The sequence below is a fragment of the Zootoca vivipara genome, chromosome 4 (genome assembly GCF_963506605.1).
Source record: "Zootoca vivipara chromosome 4, rZooViv1.1, whole genome shotgun sequence".
NCBI lineage: Eukaryota > Metazoa > Chordata > Lepidosauria > Squamata > Lacertidae > Zootoca > Zootoca vivipara.
Genome location: NC_083279.1, coordinates 77,234,431 through 77,256,217, shown reverse-complemented (window position 1 = coordinate 77,256,217; position 21,787 = coordinate 77,234,431). Strand labels below are relative to the sequence as shown.

General features: G+C 42.0%; 1 protein-coding gene across 4 annotated transcripts in view; it reads right to left on the bottom strand.

The window, feature by feature from the left end:
• Nucleotides 1–388: 388 nt before the first annotated feature.
• KATNAL1 (katanin catalytic subunit A1 like 1) overlaps nucleotides 389–21,787 on the bottom strand; it is a 37,999-nt gene continuing 16,600 nt past the window's right edge. For all 4 annotated transcript variants that reach the window (XM_035116129.2, XM_060273807.1, XM_060273808.1 and 1 more), the window contains exons 5-11: nucleotides 20,524–20,651; nucleotides 18,840–18,945; nucleotides 12,359–12,517; nucleotides 10,578–10,704; nucleotides 9,078–9,212; nucleotides 4,100–4,226; nucleotides 389–3,095 (exon numbers count right to left, since the gene is read on the bottom strand). In XM_035116129.2, the coding sequence (XP_034972020.1) occupies nucleotides 2,897–3,095; nucleotides 4,100–4,226; nucleotides 9,078–9,212; nucleotides 10,578–10,704; nucleotides 12,359–12,517; nucleotides 18,840–18,945; nucleotides 20,524–20,651 (981 nt within the window). In that variant the 3' untranslated portion in view covers nucleotides 389–2,896. The remainder of the gene's footprint in view (nucleotides 3,096–4,099; nucleotides 4,227–9,077; nucleotides 9,213–10,577; nucleotides 10,705–12,358; nucleotides 12,518–18,839; nucleotides 18,946–20,523; nucleotides 20,652–21,787) is intronic.

Sequence of the window (21,787 nt, the reverse complement as noted above, 5' to 3'; positions counted from 1 at the left end):
CAACCGGCCTCTGTTTGAAGAACTCCAGCAAGGGAGAGTTCATTTATATTCACAAAGTTCTGCCATTTCCGAAGTGTACAAATAGCTACTGACATGAATCAGACAGCTCCTACTGCGAGAGGGAAAGTGGTGGGTCCCAAGAGAGTGTTGCCTTTCCCATGACAGCCCTTTCATTCCTTAAGTACTTTGATGATGTTGCCTGCTACCTTCCCAAAGGGAGACAGCGAGAAGAAAGAACTACTGGAGATAATGCTGGGAAAACAGACCGGGGGGGGGGGGGAAGCTCCATGAGGTGTCATGCTCCTCTTACGCTTCCAAAGCAGGAAACCCAACTCAGCCACACCAGGAACACAACAAAATATGTACACAGAACACACAGCACCACATAAAAAGAAAAAAGTGAGTCACCATTAGGATATTTATTATTATTATTATTACTCCCAAAGCAGAGCTGCCTTTTGTTGGAGATGAACACAGTGGATCATTCACAGTCTTGACCTAATACATCTTCTATGTTAAAACAAAGTAAAGAAACCCAACACAACCTTAATAGCTCGCCGAATATGGTATGATAGGACTCTGCTACATAAGCACTCTTGCTTCTCTTATGGAACCAAGTCACACCTGTAGTTCTGGACAGGTCTAGAAAGTGCTATGCTGACAAGGCGGCTATTACAACGAATAAGTAACAACGCACGGAGCCCTTATAAGGAAAAGCTCCCTGAGATGTTGTGTCAGTTGCTTGGAGATTGAGGCGGAAACTAAACTAAGGCCGGGCCTAGACGGACGTTTTCCTGAAAACTGATTTAGCACTGCAGTACTGAACTGGGGAAGACACCTCTAGGAAACACCACCAGGTAATCCGATGTCTTGACTACTCTTTCTTTTTTACTGTGCCACCCACACAGCATAGAACATGCTTGTCCTTGGTCTAACACGGCTAATGGTGGCAAGACCAGTAGAGATCTATACAGGGAGCAGCTCTACTCCCAGGTGACTCACTGGTGTCAGAGAGCAATATCCAACTGAACAGTTCTGCCAGGGCAAGGACTCGAACACCATAGAACTTCTCTGTGTGACCTCTAAATCTGTTCTGGGTTTTTCCCCCAACCTTCTAGAGCAAATTTAGGAGATGTATGGGGATAAGGGACGGAGGGAAATTTCCAAGCAGCTAAACATCCTTGTGCCAGAGGAACTGTTGGGTTGGATACTGCCCCAAAGTGCTAGATCAGCATGCTTGACATCTGAAAACCCCTACATCTTGCAATGCCTTAAAGGACAGGAATGCAAATTATTTTAGATGAGTTGCCAAAGGAAAGGGTGGCTTGGAAATGTCTATTGATTATTTCAAGATGTCGAAGACCGATTTACATGACATTCCTGTTTTTTCCCCTAAACTGGAAACCTTGCCTTAGGTTTAGGTGATTCATGTAACTCTCTTATAGCCAGATTCAGTTGCAGTTCTGATCATATACATTCATCTCCAAATACATAGCTTTTGATAACGAGTTCCACATACACACACCCAAAACAAGTTCAAGAAGCGAGCTTATACATTATTTTTGAAGGGCCCCAAAGAACAAGCCACTGTTATGTGCCTCTTTTCATGTCCATGGATCCTTGGTAATATTATGCAGAGATGAGAACCCATTTGTCATATCCAAGAAAACGGCTGAAATATGCAAACGCAAGTATAAATGCTAGAAAGCACCAGAAATAAGGGTGGTGGGGAGAAGAGAGAGAGAGAGATTATTCCTGGATGTCAAGAATGACAGCTCTCTATCTTCAAGTTTAGCTTCCACAAGTGGTATCCTTGGGATCCTGTACTGCAACAAAGGTGCAACTGGCAGTAACAAAGCCAATTAGAAAAAGGCTAGTCTAAAGCATGAAAAAGTGCAAGATGTACACTCATTTAACATGACCTACTCTGGAGAGTTAAGCCACTATAACCTCTGGAATTTATATGCCCTTACCAGGCCAAAGTATATCAAGAAATGTTTGCTTACAGTGGTATACAATGAGAAATCAAGGGCAGCAGTAGATCCAGCAAAATCCATAGATTTACACAAGTGTAAAACTGAAACAAGAACAATATTGGCCCTGAGATTTCAAACATCAAGGTTGTGATGCAACATGATTTCTGTGACTGGCTGCTCCACGCTTTAAGCAGCGATTGCATTCACTGCACTTCTCCTGGTGCAAGCTGCAGCGAACACAAGGGGAGAGAAAAGTACATGTGCATTTCTTCAGAGTTTGGGAGCAAAAGATGCCAAAGAGCTATAACTGGCCGCAGATTTACAGTGTATATTTTGGAGGTATGCACTTCCCTTTCACATTTTATATGATTATTAGTGTTCTAGCAAATACGGTATGACTGTAGCCATGACAACGTGACTGCAGTGTAAAGTGATCTCAGTGTTTTCAACTTAGATCATACTGATGAGCTCTCTAAACAGAGAGGGAGAGGCAAAGAATAAAAATGCCAGTCCTACGTTCAAGGAATCAGGTTCTAACTAGACAAACAATATGACCCAACAACAAGAGTACAGAACAGTAAGTTTTGTCAACTTTTTCCCCCTGCAGTCCTATATCTGATTGGCAGATTAAAGCCAGGAAAGACTAGAACGTGAAAATCAGGACACTGGGAACTAGTGTTAAAAAAAAGTGCAGACAACCAAAACCACATAGGATTCCCTTGCTACATTTACAGCTTTTAGTATTCATCCATGAAATACCATGATTTCATTGTGTAACATTTTATTTTGTTCCCTTTAAAGTGCAAAAAAAAGTTTAAAAGGGTCCTTGTCCATAGGAAAAACTCAAGCCTTAAAAGATTTCTAAGTCTTCGTAATATTTTATAACTGAAAAGCTAAAATCCCTTGTGAGATGATGTCTCTTAAGCAGATCCAAATTCTGACATCCACTTCTCATATTTCTCCAGGTCTGCCGCTGAAACAGACTTGGAGATTTTCTTCAGAGCCAGGTCAAAGTCTCCCTTGGTAACAGGCATCTGAAGCTCTTCTTTAGATAATGCACGGATCTCTTCTGGGGATAAGCCATTAATGCGGCGCCTCATTGCCATCAAAGAAGCATCCCTGCAAAGGAAAATCCACAAGAACTAATTACTAACACTGTGTGCTAGGAACTATATGGATTTTGATTACCTCTCTTGTGTTGCAGGCCTCTAGCAGAAATGCAGAAGCATTTATTCTTAGCTATCTCAGCGTTCCCCTGTGGCGAAACAAGCTTGCACATCTCCAACATCCCCAACATTAATGTAACATAAAACAACACTTTGGAACGGAAACCCACTAAGGCATCTGGTAAATGTGCAGAGGATAATTAAAACGATAAAAAAAGACCTACCCGCCCCTTTTTGCAAGGATTTATGGAGATGCTGAGGCAATTGTTCAGTTCATGAACTACTCTCTTGCATGTGCCAAATCGCCCAACATCCAGCTTTATTGAATGTCCATGAGTGGCTAGTGTTATGAGAGGGGGGGAACCTTTTCTCTATCGGATTCCTCCATGCCATGTATAATTTTATTAACTTCTATCATGTCAGTCACCTGTTACTTGCCTTTTCTCTAAACTAAAAAGCCTCAAATGCTGCAACTCCTACAGGGGAGTTGCTCCATTCCCTTGATCATTGGAAATACCCTGAGTTCTAGCGCGAGGAGAAACTTACATTCCTCAGACACCTATTAAGGCTCCTTCAATGAGAAGATCCATAACGGGAAACAAGCTTTCCCCTGCAATACATGGCACAGAGAAATACTGAATGTCTTTTCGGGTTATCAGTTCACAAGGAGCACCGGTAAGACCTAAGAAACCTAATCTGCCTCCTGTGTAAACTGAGTGTATAGCCCGCCAAATGGTTCCAAGATCTTATGCAACACTCTGGGCTTTGTGCTGGTTCCTCAGCAAACTATTTGAAGCAGAAAGGGTTTCCAGGGAAGGAGAATTTAAAAAGCACTGGCGTAAAGGCAAAAGATTGAGTCGTCAGCAATGTACTAAAAAAAAAAAAAAGCATTCAGTATGTGTAGTTTGCCTAGCAATTCCATTTTTCTTTAGCTTGCAATCCCGGGAAATAGGATACCTGCAAACGTTAGTGATGTCAGCACCAGAGTAGCCTTCAATCTTCTCGGCAATTTCTTCCAGGCTGATGTCAGGATCCAGTTCTACTTCCCGAAGATTAATCTTAAGCAGCTCTGCTCGGCCTTTTGCTGCAAAAATAAAAGTTGTTTGATCAGAGCAGGGCTTGCAAACATGTAGATATTCATTAACACTTAACCCTGTAATTTGGTTTTAGGAGGGGTGGGGGGGGTGGGATTACTAAGCAAAAGCAGCCTGGAAGCGATTTCGCTGGTGACGACTCTTAAATGTTAAAGACACTGTCACTGTATTAACTGCAAAAAGTGCATTTGAAAAGAAAATAAATTATATAATTTTAGTGAATTCTGTATGAAGCAGTGTGTACACACACAGAAAGAGAGAGAGAGCAATTTCCAACAGCCATTTTGCCATTAACTATGAAAACATCCATAGATATGCATACATCCATAAACATGCACTCTCTACCCCAGGCATCCCCAAACTTCGGCCCTCCAGATGTTTTGGACAACAAATCGCATCTTCCCTGACCACTGGTCCTGTTAGCTAGGGATCATGGGAGTTGTAGGCCAAAACATCTGGAGGGCCACAGTTTGGGGATGCCTGCTCTACCCTATCCTACCCAAGTTTTTTCAGCATACCTTCTATCAAGTGTCAACCATTTCTCAAAACCACATTTTCTGTGCAGCCTTTGCTAATGCCTAGCTGCAATCAAACTTTAGTGTGGTTTGTCTGGGGGGGAGTTCCTGGAGACTGGAGTTTTGTTGGGTCCTCTCCCCCACCCCCTGCACCTGCTGACCCCCCTTCTTTCCCCAGGTATGAAAGGGCGAGGCCACTAAGACAGCACCTTGGTCCATGCCTTGCCAACATGAAAAGTGTGGTGCTAAGTGCATATTTGGTGTTGAGCACAGGAGACAATGGAAGCATATTGTTCTATTGGTCTACAAGACAACAGGACAATAAGAAGCTGTAGAAAGAGCAGAAAACACCCTAAATCTTAGTCCTACTTAGCTAACAGTATTTGTTAAAGCAATCGGTATTAAATGAATTATTTGGTTAAGGTATTAAGTTACTGTTAAACCAGGTTGATCCTTTTCCACTTTCTTTTTAGACAAACAGAAAAATAGGAAGGGAGATCCTTTTAATTATGAGAAAAAGGAAGTGGTTACACAATGGGGGAAGCCAAGTGGAACGGATACACTCTAAATAAGGATGGGTGGATTCCTTCCCTCTCCCCTGTCAAACACACAGAGGTCCCTCCTCTCCCTCTGCCCAATAGATTTTGCTGTATTATCTTCAGTTTCTGAATTTAACACCCTCCCTATTAAAGAGTGATTGCCCCAGTTGCTGAGGAGGGACCCTGAACAAGTTTTAGATAATGAAAATGATTGCTCTGATGATATAAGTGACCCAGGGGTTTCAGTTGAACAATGTTTCTTTTTAAGTTAATTTAATTAAGCACATGCATTGACCTTTGCCCACATTCTTCTCTCCTTTCCCTTTCCCCTCATTGTGAGTTTTCGAGTGCCAGCTTTTTGTGAGCAGAGAGATGCCCAATTTGCCCGTATGGTGCTGTAAGGTACAATGAACATTGATGGTATAGTATAAACACCAAAAATATAAAATATACAAGCTTCCCATCCATCACAATGTGCCTTTGGCAAGCTATACTGTACTGGTATAAAAACATTCCATGCACACATTGTAGCTGGGAGTTCTGTACTGTGTTGACAGTTAAAAATAGTGGTTTCAAAAAACACAGAATAATTGATCTTTTAAGATGATTCTGCATACATGTCTCACCATGGGTAACTTTGCAGAGTACCTAAAACAGCAACAGTGAAAGTTATTTTTCCATGTTTTTTCCAACACTAGTTTCTTCCAGATGACCTGTTCATTGAACATTCTTCCTGATCTGTTTGCAAAAGGTTTGTGGGGATGCTATAAGATGTCAGGTGTGGCTGAATCCCACCCACAAAACAGTGGCAATCTGGAAGTGGCACTCTATCCTTGTCTCGGTGGAGAAGTAGACACACCTTAGCAAGGTGCCCATTCTGCACTGCACAGATAGAAGCCAGAACCAATAACGTGGTAGAACTTCAGATGAGGTACTTCCCCCGCCCCGCCCTGCAAACAGGGCTGAAAGCAATTATGGCTTCAAATGATTAAAACTATAAATGCAAACAAATGTATGCCTTTCATCTTCTCTTTTGCATTAGCAATAAGTGGGAAGTTTAGATCAATAACATGACAGAGATCTGCAAGGCAATTTAAATCATATGTAATACCCCAATCAGCCATAAAGTCAGGGCTCCCATTATAAGCTGGAACTATTAGTATTTATTGAATGTGTGTAGTCAGTCTTTTCTCCAACGAGCTCAAGGCAGCATGCATGGTTCTCCCCCAACCGTTGTCAGCTATTTTATCCTGACAACAGCCTTGTAAAGTAAAGCCGAGAGAGTGACTGGTCCAAGCTCACCAGGTGAATTCATGGATGAGGATGTGAACCAGAGGCTCCCTGATGACAGATCAACACCACACCACACATTACATACAACATGCAAGTTGACACAGCAAAATTAAATCTCTAGGTTAAGCATTTTCCCTCTCCTCTGTAACCTTTTGGATCACTTCTCATGTATCAAGACATCACACGGTGGTGATTCTCCCATCCTACCAGCAGGATCCGAAAGTGTGGAGTAGGGAAACTCACACCAATGTCATCATGATATATATTAAGTCAACCTCAACCTTACAAGGGGAGAGGGGAAGAATGTATGCTAGAGATGCTGTTATTGCCAGCAGCCCCATGCTGTGCTCCAATACGTTGTTTCAACCCTTAAGAGTTGAAACACAACACAACACCTCTCAACTTACTGGGGAACAACCATCACCCTCCAAACGCATCAATGAACAGAACATTGACCACCAACTACCACCGAAAAGAAGTTACACAAAAAGGGACTCCACATGGACCCCTCCTGATGGACGCAATACCACACTAGATCTGTACATCGAATGCTTCCGCCACAGAATCCAAACGGATGTGACCAGAAAACACCATCGCTTACAACAAAATCTAAACCATGCTGAAAGGAGAGCCATAGAAAATCTCAGGAACAACCCAGACATTATAATTAAAGAGGCAGACAAGGGTGGAGCTGTCGTCATCATCCAAACATACCAAACAATCCATCGTATACAGCCAGGCCTTACGTTACAACCGCATCTGTTCCAACTCTACAGACAGAGAATCTCACCTAAGAGATCTACAGCAAACCTTTTTAGAACTAAAATATCCACCTGATGAAGTTAAACAACAGATCAACAGAGCCAGACAGATACCTAGAGAGAACCTGCTGCAAGACAGACCCAAAAAAGAAAATAACAGAACACCACTAGTCATCACATACAGCTCCCAAGCTAAAACAGTACAACGCATCATCAGAGATCTACAGCCTCTCCTGGACAATGACCGCTCCCTTTCTCAAGCTCTGGGAGGAAGACCTTTCATTGCCTACAGACAGCCACCCAATCTTAAACAACTCCTCACCCACAATAATACAACCACCAGACTTAACATGGACACTGGTACCAGAGCCTGCAATAAACCCAGATGCCAACTTTGCTGCCACATACACCCAGACAACACCATTACTGGCCCCAACAACATCCAACATACCATCTCAGGACTATTTAATTGCTCATCCTCTAACATTGTGTATGCCATCAAATGCCAACAGTGCCCTTCAGCTCTCTATATTGGACAAACAGGCCAAACCCTACGCCAAAGGATAAATGGACATAAATCTGACATCAGGAACCAGAAGACAGAAAAACCAGTAGGAGAACACTTCAATCTCCCAGGACATTCTATACAAGATCTCAAAGTAGCTGTCTTACTACAAAAGAATTTCAGAAATAGACTGGAAAGAGAAGTTGCTGAATTGCAACTTATCACCAAGCTCAAAACCATGGAGGGACCTGGTTTGAACAGAGATATCGGGTTCTTATCTCATTATACATGATAAGCGATCTTCAGCCATCTCAACCCTTGCTTTTTCATGCAAAACCATTTGCAGTCGTTTGCGGTCATCAACAGCTATCAGTCAGTCAATCACCCATTTCCACCACCCTTCTGAGTGATCCCCCCTCCCCATCCCCACCCCTCCCCACCCCTTCTCTACATAAGTGCCTGGAAACTTCCATTTCACTGTATCTGAAGAAGTGTGCATGCACACGAAAGCTCATACCAAAATAAAAACTTAGTTGGTCTTTAAGGTGCTACTGAAGGAATTTTTTTATTTTACTTCAACCCTTAAGAGTTTACAACCACACTGTACTTCTATTCTGTTATCTCGAGGGGTCATGGAGGCAAGCAGGCATCCCAATGTATCAAGAGAAAACGCCACTTTATAAAGCTAAAATGATAAAGGATCTTGAAATTAATAGCATATATGACTGACAGCCAAGGAGAAGCAATATATGAAATGGCATCCTCAGGCAGGGGAACAATCAGCACGCTGCAATCTGAACGGCTGGAAATCTAGTCGTAAAGGTCAGGCGAGAGCTGATTTACAGCACAGCCAGCCTGAGAGTGAAAATTCATGGATCCGCTTCTCTGCATTAATCGGCAAGAGCATGGAAATGCACTGGCAATATTTCTTTAAAATATGTCTGAAGGCAGCCTTTGATGCTTAATCAAGGACTGTTAAACATTCAAAATAAGTCCAAGCTCATTAAAATGAACTACCATCTCTCTCACCAGGTCTGTAATGGAACACTGAAACCCTTTCAGTCTCCAATCTCAACCCTTAAGGGAAAAGGTAGTGAGGGAGAGAGCACTGGCAAGTTATTAGCTGCTGAAAATGCAACCAAATGTTTGCAACCAAAGTGTCAGAGGACTTCAAATAACAAAATGTAAGAAAAGTGCATCTGGACAGAAAAGATCATGGCCCTCCCACCTGTAGGCAATGGTATATAGATCCTTTTCTCCAGTCTCCTTCTCAAAGCTTCATCAATGTCCCAGGGGAAATTTGTAGCAGCCAGCACCATCACCATTCTCGAAGGGTCATCGTTTTCCAGAGCCCCGCCTACTCCTACATCAACAAAAGACATAGCTGACAACAGGGTACTATTTATATTATTTATTAGATTTTTCAGACATCCAAAAGCTGAGCTTATCCTATACTTCAAAGAAACAAAACAACCAAACAATTAAAATCAAAGTTCTAATAAAGCTAGTTTATATAACACAGAGATCCTATAAAACTAGTGCAACAAAAGCTAAGGAGAGATTCCAGCTCAGAATACATGATACAGGGGAGCCATTAAATCCTCCTCAACTAAAGAACACCAGCCTAAAACCATGAAATGAAGAGGTTAAGGCCCCAAACTTTTCTGAGCCCAGGGGTACACAGAGAAATCTAAGAACTTATTGTGGGCAGCACCATAACACAGGTGACTTGGGGGGGGGAGGCACTTGGCTAGGCACAATATGATGAGTACAGAACAGAGGCAGTGTATGAGGCCCAATGCCAAACCATGTACAGTGGAACCTCGGTTTTCGAACATAATCTGTTCTGGAAGACCATTCGACTTCCGAAATGTTCGAAAACTGAAAACTGAAAGCAGTAGCCTCAATATAATAGGGAAACTTCCAGGTTTTCGGCGTTCGAAAGCCAAAACGTTCATCAACCGAGGTTCTACTGTATTTGCTTCCACAAAGCACAACAAAGTAACCCATTCCACAGAAACTGATGATGGTCAGAGAAACACATCCAAACAGCACTGGAGGGTAAGTAGCCATTTAGATGGCCAGGAAATGGGGTGGACAGAAGGGTTAATTTCCCCCAGCAACTCTTTACCAGTTTTCAAAGCAACTACGCAGGGCTGCTAATTACTATAAAACAAAACCAAAAAATGGTGATTATTAATCTCCCATGTCTTGTGTATTGTAATATATTATTTTTTATTCTTATATTTAATCATCTTTATTAAGTACCCTGGGGACAGTCTTAAGAACAGTATTTAAAACTTTTTACAAAAGGAAACATATATATATACAAAACATACAGTATATATATAAAATTTGCCACTTAATTGGGAAAATGCATTTTAAGTGGTCTTTGTAGAGAAAAATGAGCATAAAACTATGCCGTGTTCTTTCTTTGTATTACATTTACATTTCACATTTCCTCTATGATAGAACTCCAAGCAGCTTTCATGGTTCCCCCATGCAGACCCAGAACAGGTTAGCTTCAGCAAGGTGGCTGCATCATGTGTCCTCTGACCATGGCCAGAATATTTATGTCAGCAAAAGGTGAACAGCTTAAAACGAGAACAGTTCAGAACATGTTGGTAAATGTGCTGCTTTTTAACCAGCCACACACGTTCTCCAAAACAAGCCTACAAGCAATTTATAAAAATCAAAGGGAAGCTCCAGTGCAGATATCAAACATTACCATCCATCTGAACAAGCAACTCAGATTTGACCCGACGGCTTGCCTCATGTTCATCAGAGGTGCCTCTGCGGCTACAGATGGAGTCTATTTCATCAATGAAAATGGTTGTGGGTGCATAAAATCGGGCCTTGAAACAAAGAAAACATTTACTAAATACAACATTTCAGTTTTTGTGAGATTCCATCATATACAAGATGTACTTTAAGTGATGCTCATTCATTTCATTGAGTCTACTCTGAGCAAAGCTTAGTTGACTATGCCCCTTTGACAAAGATGTGCTTACCTTACAACATCTGCCTTAGGAAAAGCATCTATATACAGTATCTAATGCTAAATCAAAGCTGGTTTGGGATATTCTTTTAGAACCACTTGCATGATTGCAGAAAGGCAAATAATATATCTGATTAAATCACACAGATATAGAAAAAGTACATTTTTGTCAATTTATCTCCAAATATAAGAGGGGGAGGGAATCAACAAGAGGGGAAAATGCTAGTCTAGCAGTTTTCTTAACCCTTTGTAGCTACAGACAGCAGGTGGCCAGCACGGTGTCCTCCAAAAGTTATAGGACCACTGGACATACTGAATAGGGCCAATGGGAGTTGGAGTCCCACAACATCTGGAGGACACCAAAGTAGATGCCCCTATTATAGATTATGAGGGCTCTGGCTTCAGTGGAATAAATGAGCCCTCCCTAGCCACTGGCTCAGTTGGTAGGGTGCTATTGAATGTTTATTAATATTCCAGGTGCTTAGACACTTGTTTTTTAATTGTCAGCACAAAAGGCATAGGGCTCCATTGTTGGTAGGAAAGTTTCAGCAGAGCAGATGTAGACATCACTACTGTGGTGTTGGCCAACTGTTACGACTGTGGGGGGGGGGACATAAAAATGGTACAACATGTACCAAAAAAACACTCAATTTTTCATATATTTTTTGCAAATCTCTTGAAAAAAATTATTGTGGCACCTTAGAAAACCTGACAGATTTGCCCCTGTTTGTGTGTCTGTAACGTAAGTTCTAGCTACTGTTCGAGTCATTTCTAAAACATTGCAAACCGTGAATCAGTCAGATGTGTGACATAGCTCTGACACAAAGTTCTAATGAGCAGAAGACAAAAACAAACTATTTCCTTCTGTTATGGGGCTGTGGTGATTGAATCATTATATGTTACATATGCATGTTAATCAACGAGCCTCTTTTGTAAAGCAGGTATCAAAGCAGCCTACCTCGCAATAATTGTGTAAAGATGAGTAACATGATGTTTAGAAAGAATTCTGCACATTACAAGTGCTACAGAAAATGAAAGGGGGGAATGCAAAAGATGAAATAGAAAGAAGAAAACATTTTGAATAAGAAACAAAAAAAACCCCTCAGAAGGCAGAAAGTTAAAGAAATATCAGGCCTTGACTCTGATAAATGCAAAGCATTAAAGGAAGCTGTGAAAGATTTCATACTACCTACAGGTAAACAACACACACATAATGAGTCATTTTGGAAACAGATGCCATTAGATCTAAAAGCTAGGGATATTACAGGCACTCTGTAGTTGTTGTTGGTTGGTATAACATGGTTGGCAAATGTGGCTGAGAAACGTTACCCAATGAGTAATGATAGTTCTAGGACTTCTAAGTACAGCCATTGAAATCAATGGGCACAACAAACTTAGGTTCATTCATTTCAATGGGTCTGCCCTGAATAAAACTGAGTTGGATACTATCCAATGTGTTGGAGTAACTTAGATGCCCACTATATAACATCTTGAGCATCAGTAATACTTACCATTTCAAACAACAAGCGAACTAACTTTTCAGACTCGCCTCGATACTTGGATGTCAGAGTGGAGGAAGAAACGTTGAAGAAAGTTGTTCCACATTCTGTAGCGACAGCCTTCGCTAGCATGGTTTTACCAGTCCCAGGAGGGCCAACCATCAACACTCCCTAAAATTAAAGGAGGGCAACTGAATAAGCACAAGCGGGTACAAGTGCACAACGGTGCAGAATAATAAAATTAAATGAACTTGTCTAAACACAGCCTAGCATTGTCAAAGCCAGTTGTGCTATTACGATAATCTGCGGCTGTTGATTCATAAAAACCATAATTGATTTCATTAACGCAAAGCTGACTGCTACTTGACACCTGAAAGGTAATGGAAATTAGAGAGTATCTCCTATAGTTCAACCCTTTTGTAGCTACTATTGTAGAAATATTGAGCTAAATTGAGCCTAGAAGTCTTGCTGCAGGATAAAATGATAAGACACGGGTTGTTGTTTTTTAATATTGGAGGTATACTAAGATGGTGCACATCAGTTTACAATGAGCAAGCAGTGTGCTAGTTGTGGTCCAAGGGTCAGAGTCCCAGCAGATAAGTGCCTCTCAGCAAAACGCTCACCCTAGTGGGCTTTCCGGAGCAATACATTTTGAACCAGCACTGTTTCTTCTTGGCAGGGTGCCCAGGAAAGGAAGAGGAGTTTGTAGGCACTAGTGAGAGACTGCAGAAGAGGGAATGAGAACAACCTGCTCTTCCAGCTTCCACAGGTTGAGTTTACCTGGAGTCTTTTCCCTTTCAGCAGCACAGACCAGAAAAGTGCCAAGATCCAGGCGCAAGCAGAGTACAGTCGTACCTCGGTTTACGACCCACTCGGGTTGCGAACACTTCGAGTTACGAACTCCATAAACCCAGAAGTGTTTTCGGCACGCGCACATCCCGCGCATGCGCAGAAGCGGCACTCGGTTTGCGACCTTTCCGGGTTACGAGCCGCGATCCGGAACGGATCGTGTTCGTAACCCGAGGTACTACTGTATATTTGGCTCTAATCTGTGGCATTTAGTAACTTTATAATCAGACCTTTGGGCTGATTAAACTATCTATGGCCTTTTAAATGTGTTTGTGAGAAGGGATTGTTGGTTTTTGTTGTTACGTATTTTGTGTTTTCGTTTTGTATTTTTATGCTGTAAACTGCCCTGTGATCCTTGGATGAAGGGCGGTATATAAATTTAATAAATAATGGTAATAAATACCACTGTAGCAGGTTCCCCTCCCCACCCCAAATTTAGTTTGCCACTTTATGGAGAAAACACCTTGCACTGAAATAAATAGATGACTGTGTACAATGAACAACCCGCCACAAACTCAGATTCAATACCGCCTTGCCCCATACAAACCAACCTGAACCCTGCAACCAGCATCTGAGCCCCTTCTTCGCGTGCCTCCTCCACACGAGGTCTGGAGGGCAACAACACAAGAACAGGCCTTTTTTTGCCGTGCTTCCTCATTTGCAGAATGCTCTCCCCAGAGAGGCTCGCCTGGCACCATCATTATATATATATATTTAGGTGCCAGGCAAAATATTTCCTCTATAGCCAGGCTTTTGGCATTTAATTATCTGTGGCCTTTTAGAAGTGGGCAAGGGTGTTTGTAATGTATTTCTTTTTCTTTGGGGTTTTAAAGTATCTCTGTGAGATTTTTCCCTCAGTCTGTTTGGTTGGTTTTATGTTGCTTTGGGTTGCCCTGGTAAGATAAAGCAACTAACAAATTAATTAAATAAATAAATCAGGTGACCTTTCTGCAATACAAAGCTGCCGCCCCCCTTTAAAAATTAGGGCTTCATCAAGCACACATGCAATATGAATTGGCATCCTGAATAGCCTACATGTTTTCTCCCCTGCGTCCTGACCAGCAAAGCTCACGCACGGCTTTGGACAATCATTCCACGGTTTATGAAGCCAGAGATAAGCATCAGGGCCAAGCGCTCCTCCCCTCAATCCCATCACGCACCAGCTTCTGGCTTGTATTAAGACAGAGTTCCCCATTGCACTTGAACAAGGAAGTCTGGCTTAATGCTGGTTAATAAACCAGGAAAATAAGTCAGGATCACATTATGGTTTATGAAGCCTGGAACCATCATTCAAACCAGGCCAATATTTTCAAGCACTTCTGCAGGAAGATACTGCACACCTAAAGAAAATGCAAGTCACCTCTTAGTGTGCAATGAAAGTTGAAAGGAATATATATCAGCATAGTACAAAGCAAAAAAGAATATCCAAAGTGTTTCAACTGACAGACAGGGGCAGCGGGAATATAATCCGTTCTGATAAACTAGTAAACTTCTGTGTTTCACAAACTCTGTCTTCAGGGACAGAGCTTATCTAACAGTAGAACTATCAACTTAAAAGTACTCTGAAAGGAGACAGATATTAAAGCTTGTTCACCTTTGGATGATGAGGACCCAGAGCTGCACTTTAAAAATATCTCTCTCTAAGTGCTACTGGATAATACTGTAGTCTCAACTGCCACCATGTCCTTCCTTTCTAAAACCCTAACCCCACTTCACTTCTTCTTCACCCTACCCAAGTTAGCCTGAAGCTAAAAATTTGCCCCTAGCTAACCCTGCTCTTTGATTCTCAAGGTTTCACTATCCTGGCCTACCAAACATCGGCTGGGAAGACGGGGGTTGGAAAGGTGGGAAGAATGCCAACCTCGTTCACATGCGGGTCCCCCCGCCCTTTTCTCCCATTCACATTGTTGAACTGTTGGCAATGTTCAGATCTTTTAAAGAGCCCTGAAGAGCTCAGGAGCTAGAATTTGGCCATCGCTGGTAAAGGCTGGGGTCTCACTACAGAAGATTTTCACCCTCAGAAATGCACAGCAATAATTTAAGGAGACCAGTTGCCACCATGCTCTCTCACCAGACACTCTGCTACTGACATATTTCATTCCCCTGCAAACATAAGATCAGATTAAATTCTAACAAGAACTTTTTTTTCAGGGTAATAAAATTAGCTGAAATTAGAATTGCACATCACAATAGACTTCCTGCAATTAATATCTTACATAAAACACCACCACAATAAAATAACCAGTTAAAAGCTATCCACTCTGCAAATTAAAAATTGCCTGCTCCTCAGAGTGGGGTGGAGATTACTTTGAAAGTTTGACATGGAGAAGACTTATAAAAACAAATCAACCGAAAACGCAATTATTCAAAATTGTTTTCCCCTCCCCGATTCTTTGGGCATAATGGACTCACTGTGTCTAGATTTTCCATTAACTCTCACTACCTCTATAGCCATTTAAGGACTCTCCTAATGTAGGCTCCAACGTACGTTTATGGGTAATTAAATCACAAGTGTTCATATTATTTCTATACAGCTGGTATTTAAATGGCATTTCTATGGCTACAGACATTCTCCTGAAATCAAAGGTAAAAGCTGCAGAAGATAAAATAGTATTTTGTAATATCGTTAAATACTTGGCCATAGTAGTAAAATGGGCTCTGGTCCACACACACAAAATATATATTTCGTTTTTGAAAAAAATTAAATACTCTCTTTAGCAACAAAGGCGAAAAGGAAAACAAACACAAATAGATTAAAAAACCCACCAGAATTTTTAATAAAATCATAGCTACAATAGGAAATACAGGTAAAAGTACGGAAGAACAAAAATGGGGCAGGATCTGATGAAGTGCTTCCACGAGTGCAAGAATTTCTGCTTGCACTATGGAACATTTCATCCCCTCTTCTTATTTAATAAACAAATATGAGACAATTTAGGATATTTCCATGGTGGTTGTAGTAGTCATGAAGTCATAAACAACCCTAGGTAAGTTAAGGTGAAAGTGCTATGAGATCCAATCATGTTTTGACTCTTTAAACCAGGCATCCCCAAACTGTGGCCCTCCAGATGTTTTGGCCTACAACTCCCATGATCCCTAGCTAACAGGACCAGTGGTCGGGGAAGATGGGAATTGTAGTCCAAAACATCTGGAGGGCCGAAGTTTGGGGATGCCTGCTTTAAACTCATACCTATATAGCAGGAGAAACTCTGCCCCACCCTGATGTCGCCGCACTACAACTCCAATCATTCCTGGCCATACCTGCTGTTGGCTGATGGAAAACTATCTTCATCTAGGGAGCCATAGGTTCCCAATCTTTGCTTTATAGGAACCCAGGTGCTAATCTGCACTGTATTCCACTCCACACAGTTGACCTATTTTTCAAAACTGGGCAGTTGAACAAAGTGAATTTATGAAACGCCTTGCTTTGTTTCTTTATGAAAATTAGATTCCAGCAATGAATGGCTAGTTAAACTCCTCTATACAAAACTTATCTTTTCTTTCTGGCTCAGTCAAATCTACAAATTTTCCACATATGCTCAATTGCACAGCAAGGGGTGGGTGTTTTGATGGAAGCACAGCAGGGTTATGCCTTGCTGTTGTAACCATCGCTAGTTGAACAGTGGGAAGCACAACTGGCGCCTGGCCTTTCTTAGCTCAAAGTACAGTTCCATGGAAGCAAAACCGGAACCTCTCTGATGTCCACACAAATATATCTACCCATGCCTGTGCTCAGCTAGGAGGGGAGCTGTCTGTTTCATACAGAGGGCCTACTTTGGAAATAAAAGCAGCTGTCCTGAGAATTGTTCTCGAGAGAGCCTGAGCACACAAGAGCTGGCTGGTTGCTATCCGAGTTATTACTCAGAATGAGTGACACCAAATGCTTATTTCGGCCAATAATGGTGAAAAAATCACCCTGTCCTCACCCCATAATGCAAACAAAGGTCAAGAGGGGATGGAGGAGAGAACAGACCATACTAGCTGTCTTGGAAGAACTGCTCCCTGCCTTGCAGGCCTTTCCCCACCTGGCCTGGGAAAGCAGGGCCCTAAATCAGTGTTTCTCAACCTTTTTTGGGCCACGGCACACTTGTTCCATGAAAAAAATCACGAGGCACACCACCATTAAAAAAGTTTAAAAATTTAACTCTGTGCCGCCCTATATTATAATTATGACTGTAAGAAACACTTGCCAAATATTGCTTTCCGGCGGGTTAGTGTTGAGTATTGGCGGCCGCCAGGCTCGTTTGCACTGAGCTTCGGGAAAGAGGAGGAGAAATATTGCTTTCCGGCGGGTCAGTGGTGTTTATTGGCGGCCGCCAGGCACGTGACAATGCAAATCGCCCTTCTCGTCGCGGCACGTCGCGGCACACCAGCCAGCATCTCGCGGCACACTAGTGTGCCGCGGAACAGCGGTTGAGAAACGCTGCCCTAAATGACTGAAGCAACAAAAGCTGAGGCTGCTGAACAGATACTTGGGTTGGGGTATTGTTCCGGGGGATGAGGAGGTTGTTGATGCTGTGGTTTTATGTATCTTTATTTTAGAACTTGTGAGATACGTGGAAATTGTTCCATTTGGTTGTGTATTTTTAATGCTTCATTTATTGACTACTTTTGTTATGTTGCAGTTATGTATTTTTTCATGTTGTAATGCTTCAGCATGATTTGAACTGTGGAAAGGTGGCATACAAACAAAATTATGCATGCATGTATGTATGTATGTATGTATGGAGAGAGCCAGACAGAGAGAGCATCATTCCATATTTTCCCCAGCTTCTGTATTTATTGTTTAGCAAACATTCTGCACTTTTCAGTTTCTCAAACACCTGTTAGGTCCTTTGATCATGATATACATGGCAGAAGAAAAGTTTATCAGGATCTACAGGCTGCAATTTCCACATTGGTTTCTAACGTGTGATTGTTGATCAAAACAATAAGGTATATCTTAATATCCAAATTGAAAATGAGATCAGCAGAAATCCAGAAAGTTAATGGTATTTTTCTTTTTAAAAATATTTATATACCACCCTTGCCTTATGGTGACAGGGCAGCACACAGAAATTAACAAGTACAACCCTAATTAAAATGTCAACAACATAAAAAGCAACACATAAAATGGTACAATGGGGGAATATGTGTCAAAGTCTCTCCTTTCCCCTTTGTTACTATGTATTTGTATATATTTTTTTCTTTATTGTAATTCTCTTTGAGACCTTTGGGTAACTTGCAACCAATAAGTTAAATAAATAAACAAATCCATCCAAACCATCCCACCCTTCTCCAAAAGCTTTGCAGGACAGATGCATCTTGACCCATTATCTAAAAGAATGGAGTGACTGCACCTAATCCACATAAAAAGGACTAAGCCTCAAATATCCCCAAAGTTTTAACTGGGTCCACAGTTGTGACTCCCAAATAAAATGAGGTCACCTGCCAGTGATAACAGCATCATCTCAAAACACACCCAATAACCAGACTAACTGTTTGTAAACCAATACAAATTATCAAATTTAACACGCAGCCCTGCAATTTTGGACAGCCAATTATAGGAGGAAACGACTAAATACACAATGCAGCATTATGCAGAAACACATCTTTTGTACTTACAACTGCACAGACATGAATACAATAGTTTGACGGTTCTCACCTTCCAAGGTCGCCTGATCCCCTTGAAAAAATCCGGCATCCACATGGGAAGAACAACTGCTTCTCTTAATAATTTTTTTGCTTCTTCCAAGTCTGCTATATCATCCCTGTGAAAGATCAACCAAGATTAGAAGATTCATGCACAATATATTCTGCTTTAAAAAAGTAACATCTTTCATTTATTTTAAAGTAAGTAATAGTGTTTTCTTAAGCAGGATGCAAGTAAAAGCCAGCCTCCTGAAAATGGCTTTCTACATGAAAGACATGGGTGGGGAAGAATGACTTTCAACTAACCCTGCCACAAGATGTTGAATAATAATAATAATAATAAAGGCTCTCTGAAAGCATGATCACCAAGGAAACATTTTTAAATGTGAGAAAATGCTCAAGGGCATTTTAATGAGTGCCTGTAATGAAGCTTTTGCTCATAGTACTAAGAATGAAAATCCTGCTTTATGTTCTGAACAGTACACCATTAGCAAAAGAAGCTCTCCTGATAAAACAGAAACACAAATGAACCACTTCAACCAGGTGGGAGGTGTGGCTGTCAAGCCTACAGAGGCTGGTTATATGTCTGCTTACAATACTGGACCAGGCAGTCCCGATATAGGAGAAATATCCACTGTCTAAACGGAGCTAGCCCTCTATAAGTCTATGAAATATATGAGATCCACTGAGTGATCGAGACAACTGTACCAGATGCCCCCAATATTTTAGACTTCCAACACTCTCCTTTAATTCAGTCTCAGGCTGAAATGATAGCCTGGACCCAGCAAAAAGGGGAGGCTGCCAACAGTCCTGCAGGTTGGAGAGGATTAGGCTAGTACTGCTCTTTTTGGGAGATGGGGGAGGGGATGGGGTGTGAAGTTGAACACGTTCAGAGACCCCTAACAGCAAGGAAGATCACTGAACACCTTTCAGGAGGTAGGATCCTAAGAAACTGTAAGGCCCACACTATTTGGGCTGGCTAAGACAGCATCATGCAGGACCTCAGTTAAAGTTAGCCGAGAATTTTGGATCCTCTGTTTCTAGGTGGATTACATGTCCTGTCCATTACTGACTATATGGCCATAGGTGGGGAAAGGGAGGCTTCAGAAATAGTCTTTGCAGTCCCTCGTCTTCTTTACTCTTGCACCCACACACTATGTTGAGCTAAGCCTAGCTCTCTTCTCGCCAGGTGGAAGCAGGTGGAAGCAAAAAAGACCAAGGAGGCGAAAATCACCTGTGAGCTGCTTTCCAACTGCCAGACAAAGCCTGGATTACCACGTCACGTGAACCACACTTGATGCCAATTTGAGCTTAGTTTGAGCCTTGGCTCACTGGAACTTAACTTTGAATATTGGGGATTATAACTATGAAATCAGTTTTTACCTTGTACTTTTGGGGCAGGAACATGCCTTTGAATATGTCCAGCGCACTCAATGTGTAGAGAATGGCTGTAGTGTAGGAAGAAAATGCACTCACAATACAAGTTGCAGAAAGGTAGCTGTGCATTCTGTTTTTTGCAACTAAGCTCTAGTCCACCACAGCTTATGCTGGTTTTTAAGGTGCCACAAGCCACTTTTCCTGTTTTTTCCTTGAGTTTTACTTACTATGCAGTAACCACAACCTCAGGATTAAGGTATCTAGTTTCTTGGGCAGATAAGAATTCTAGCACTTCTCACTTTACAAAGTAAGCACTGTACCAATGAATACTTAGATTCCTTGACACGATGTCTCTTTCGAGAGCTTCAACCAGATCTTTGTCATATCCTGCTCCATCAAACTTCTGAATTTCACCATCACCGGCACCATCCTGGGGGATCTTCTTTCCCTAGATCAAGATGTTGAAAGCTAATCAACTGAAAGTTAAAATAATTCTACAGCTACGTTTCTTTTTCTTCTTTTGAGCTGTTCTCTGTGCCATACTCCCTTCATCATGATACCGCAACAAGACATGAAAGCAACAGACTCAAAAAAGCCCCCCCCCCAACATACATACACAGAGAGAGGGGGGTGGAGCAAAAGCACATTTCAAGAACTTTTGATACGAAAAAAGTAAAGGGGGGGAGTTAAAAGCAGGTACATCAGATCAATATACGTCATGGGGGGAATTAGGATCACTAACTGAGAATTGCTAGCACCATGTCCCCTCCTCCCACTGTTTTGTTTCAAAGGGAATTATGAACTCTGAAAATAGGGGAAGGTTGCATTTAATTAAAAGCAAGGGACAAATTAAAGCTTCTTGAAAGCAACTTAGGATTTCCAGGGAAGTCCTAGAACTGGCAGCGGTGACTCTAGGGTTGCGGCACTCCTCTTGCGTTATTGGTTGAGGGAGCCGGCGTACAGCTTCCAGGTCATGTGCCCAGCATGACAAAGCCGCTTCTGGTGAACCAGAGCAGTGCACGGAAACGCCGTTTACCTTCCCGCTGTAGCGGTACTTATTTATCTACTTGCACTTTGACGTGCTTTCGAACTGCTAGGTTGGCAGGAGCAGGGACCGAGCAACGGGAGCTCACCCCGTGGCAGGGATTCGAACCACCAACCTTCTGATTGCCCTAGCGCCACCTGCGTCCCAGCAGCTCCATACTGCACTACAAATAGTTCAGAAAGAACCTTTTAGCTGCCTTGCAAGTTTACAGTACCCAGCGGTGCAGAAAAACATCTGCAGGTTGGTTGTTTCTAGCCAAGCTAGACAGAATTAAGAAACAATTTGTTCTCTACATACTTCAAATCAAATCAGAAAGTGCCGTTAGTTGCTTGGGATAAGCAGCTAATGAGAAAGAGAATAGATGCAGCTGGGGAATTGGGAGGCACAGGTAAGCAAGAGGACAGAGGAATAGGAGGGTACGTGAGTGGTAATTTATGGGGTTCCCTTTGTAGCGATTTCTTCCCAAGTCCCTTTGGAAGCAGAATACTCCTGTCTGGTTCCTTCTCAAGCCCACTTTTTAAAAAAGAGAGTAACAGGGC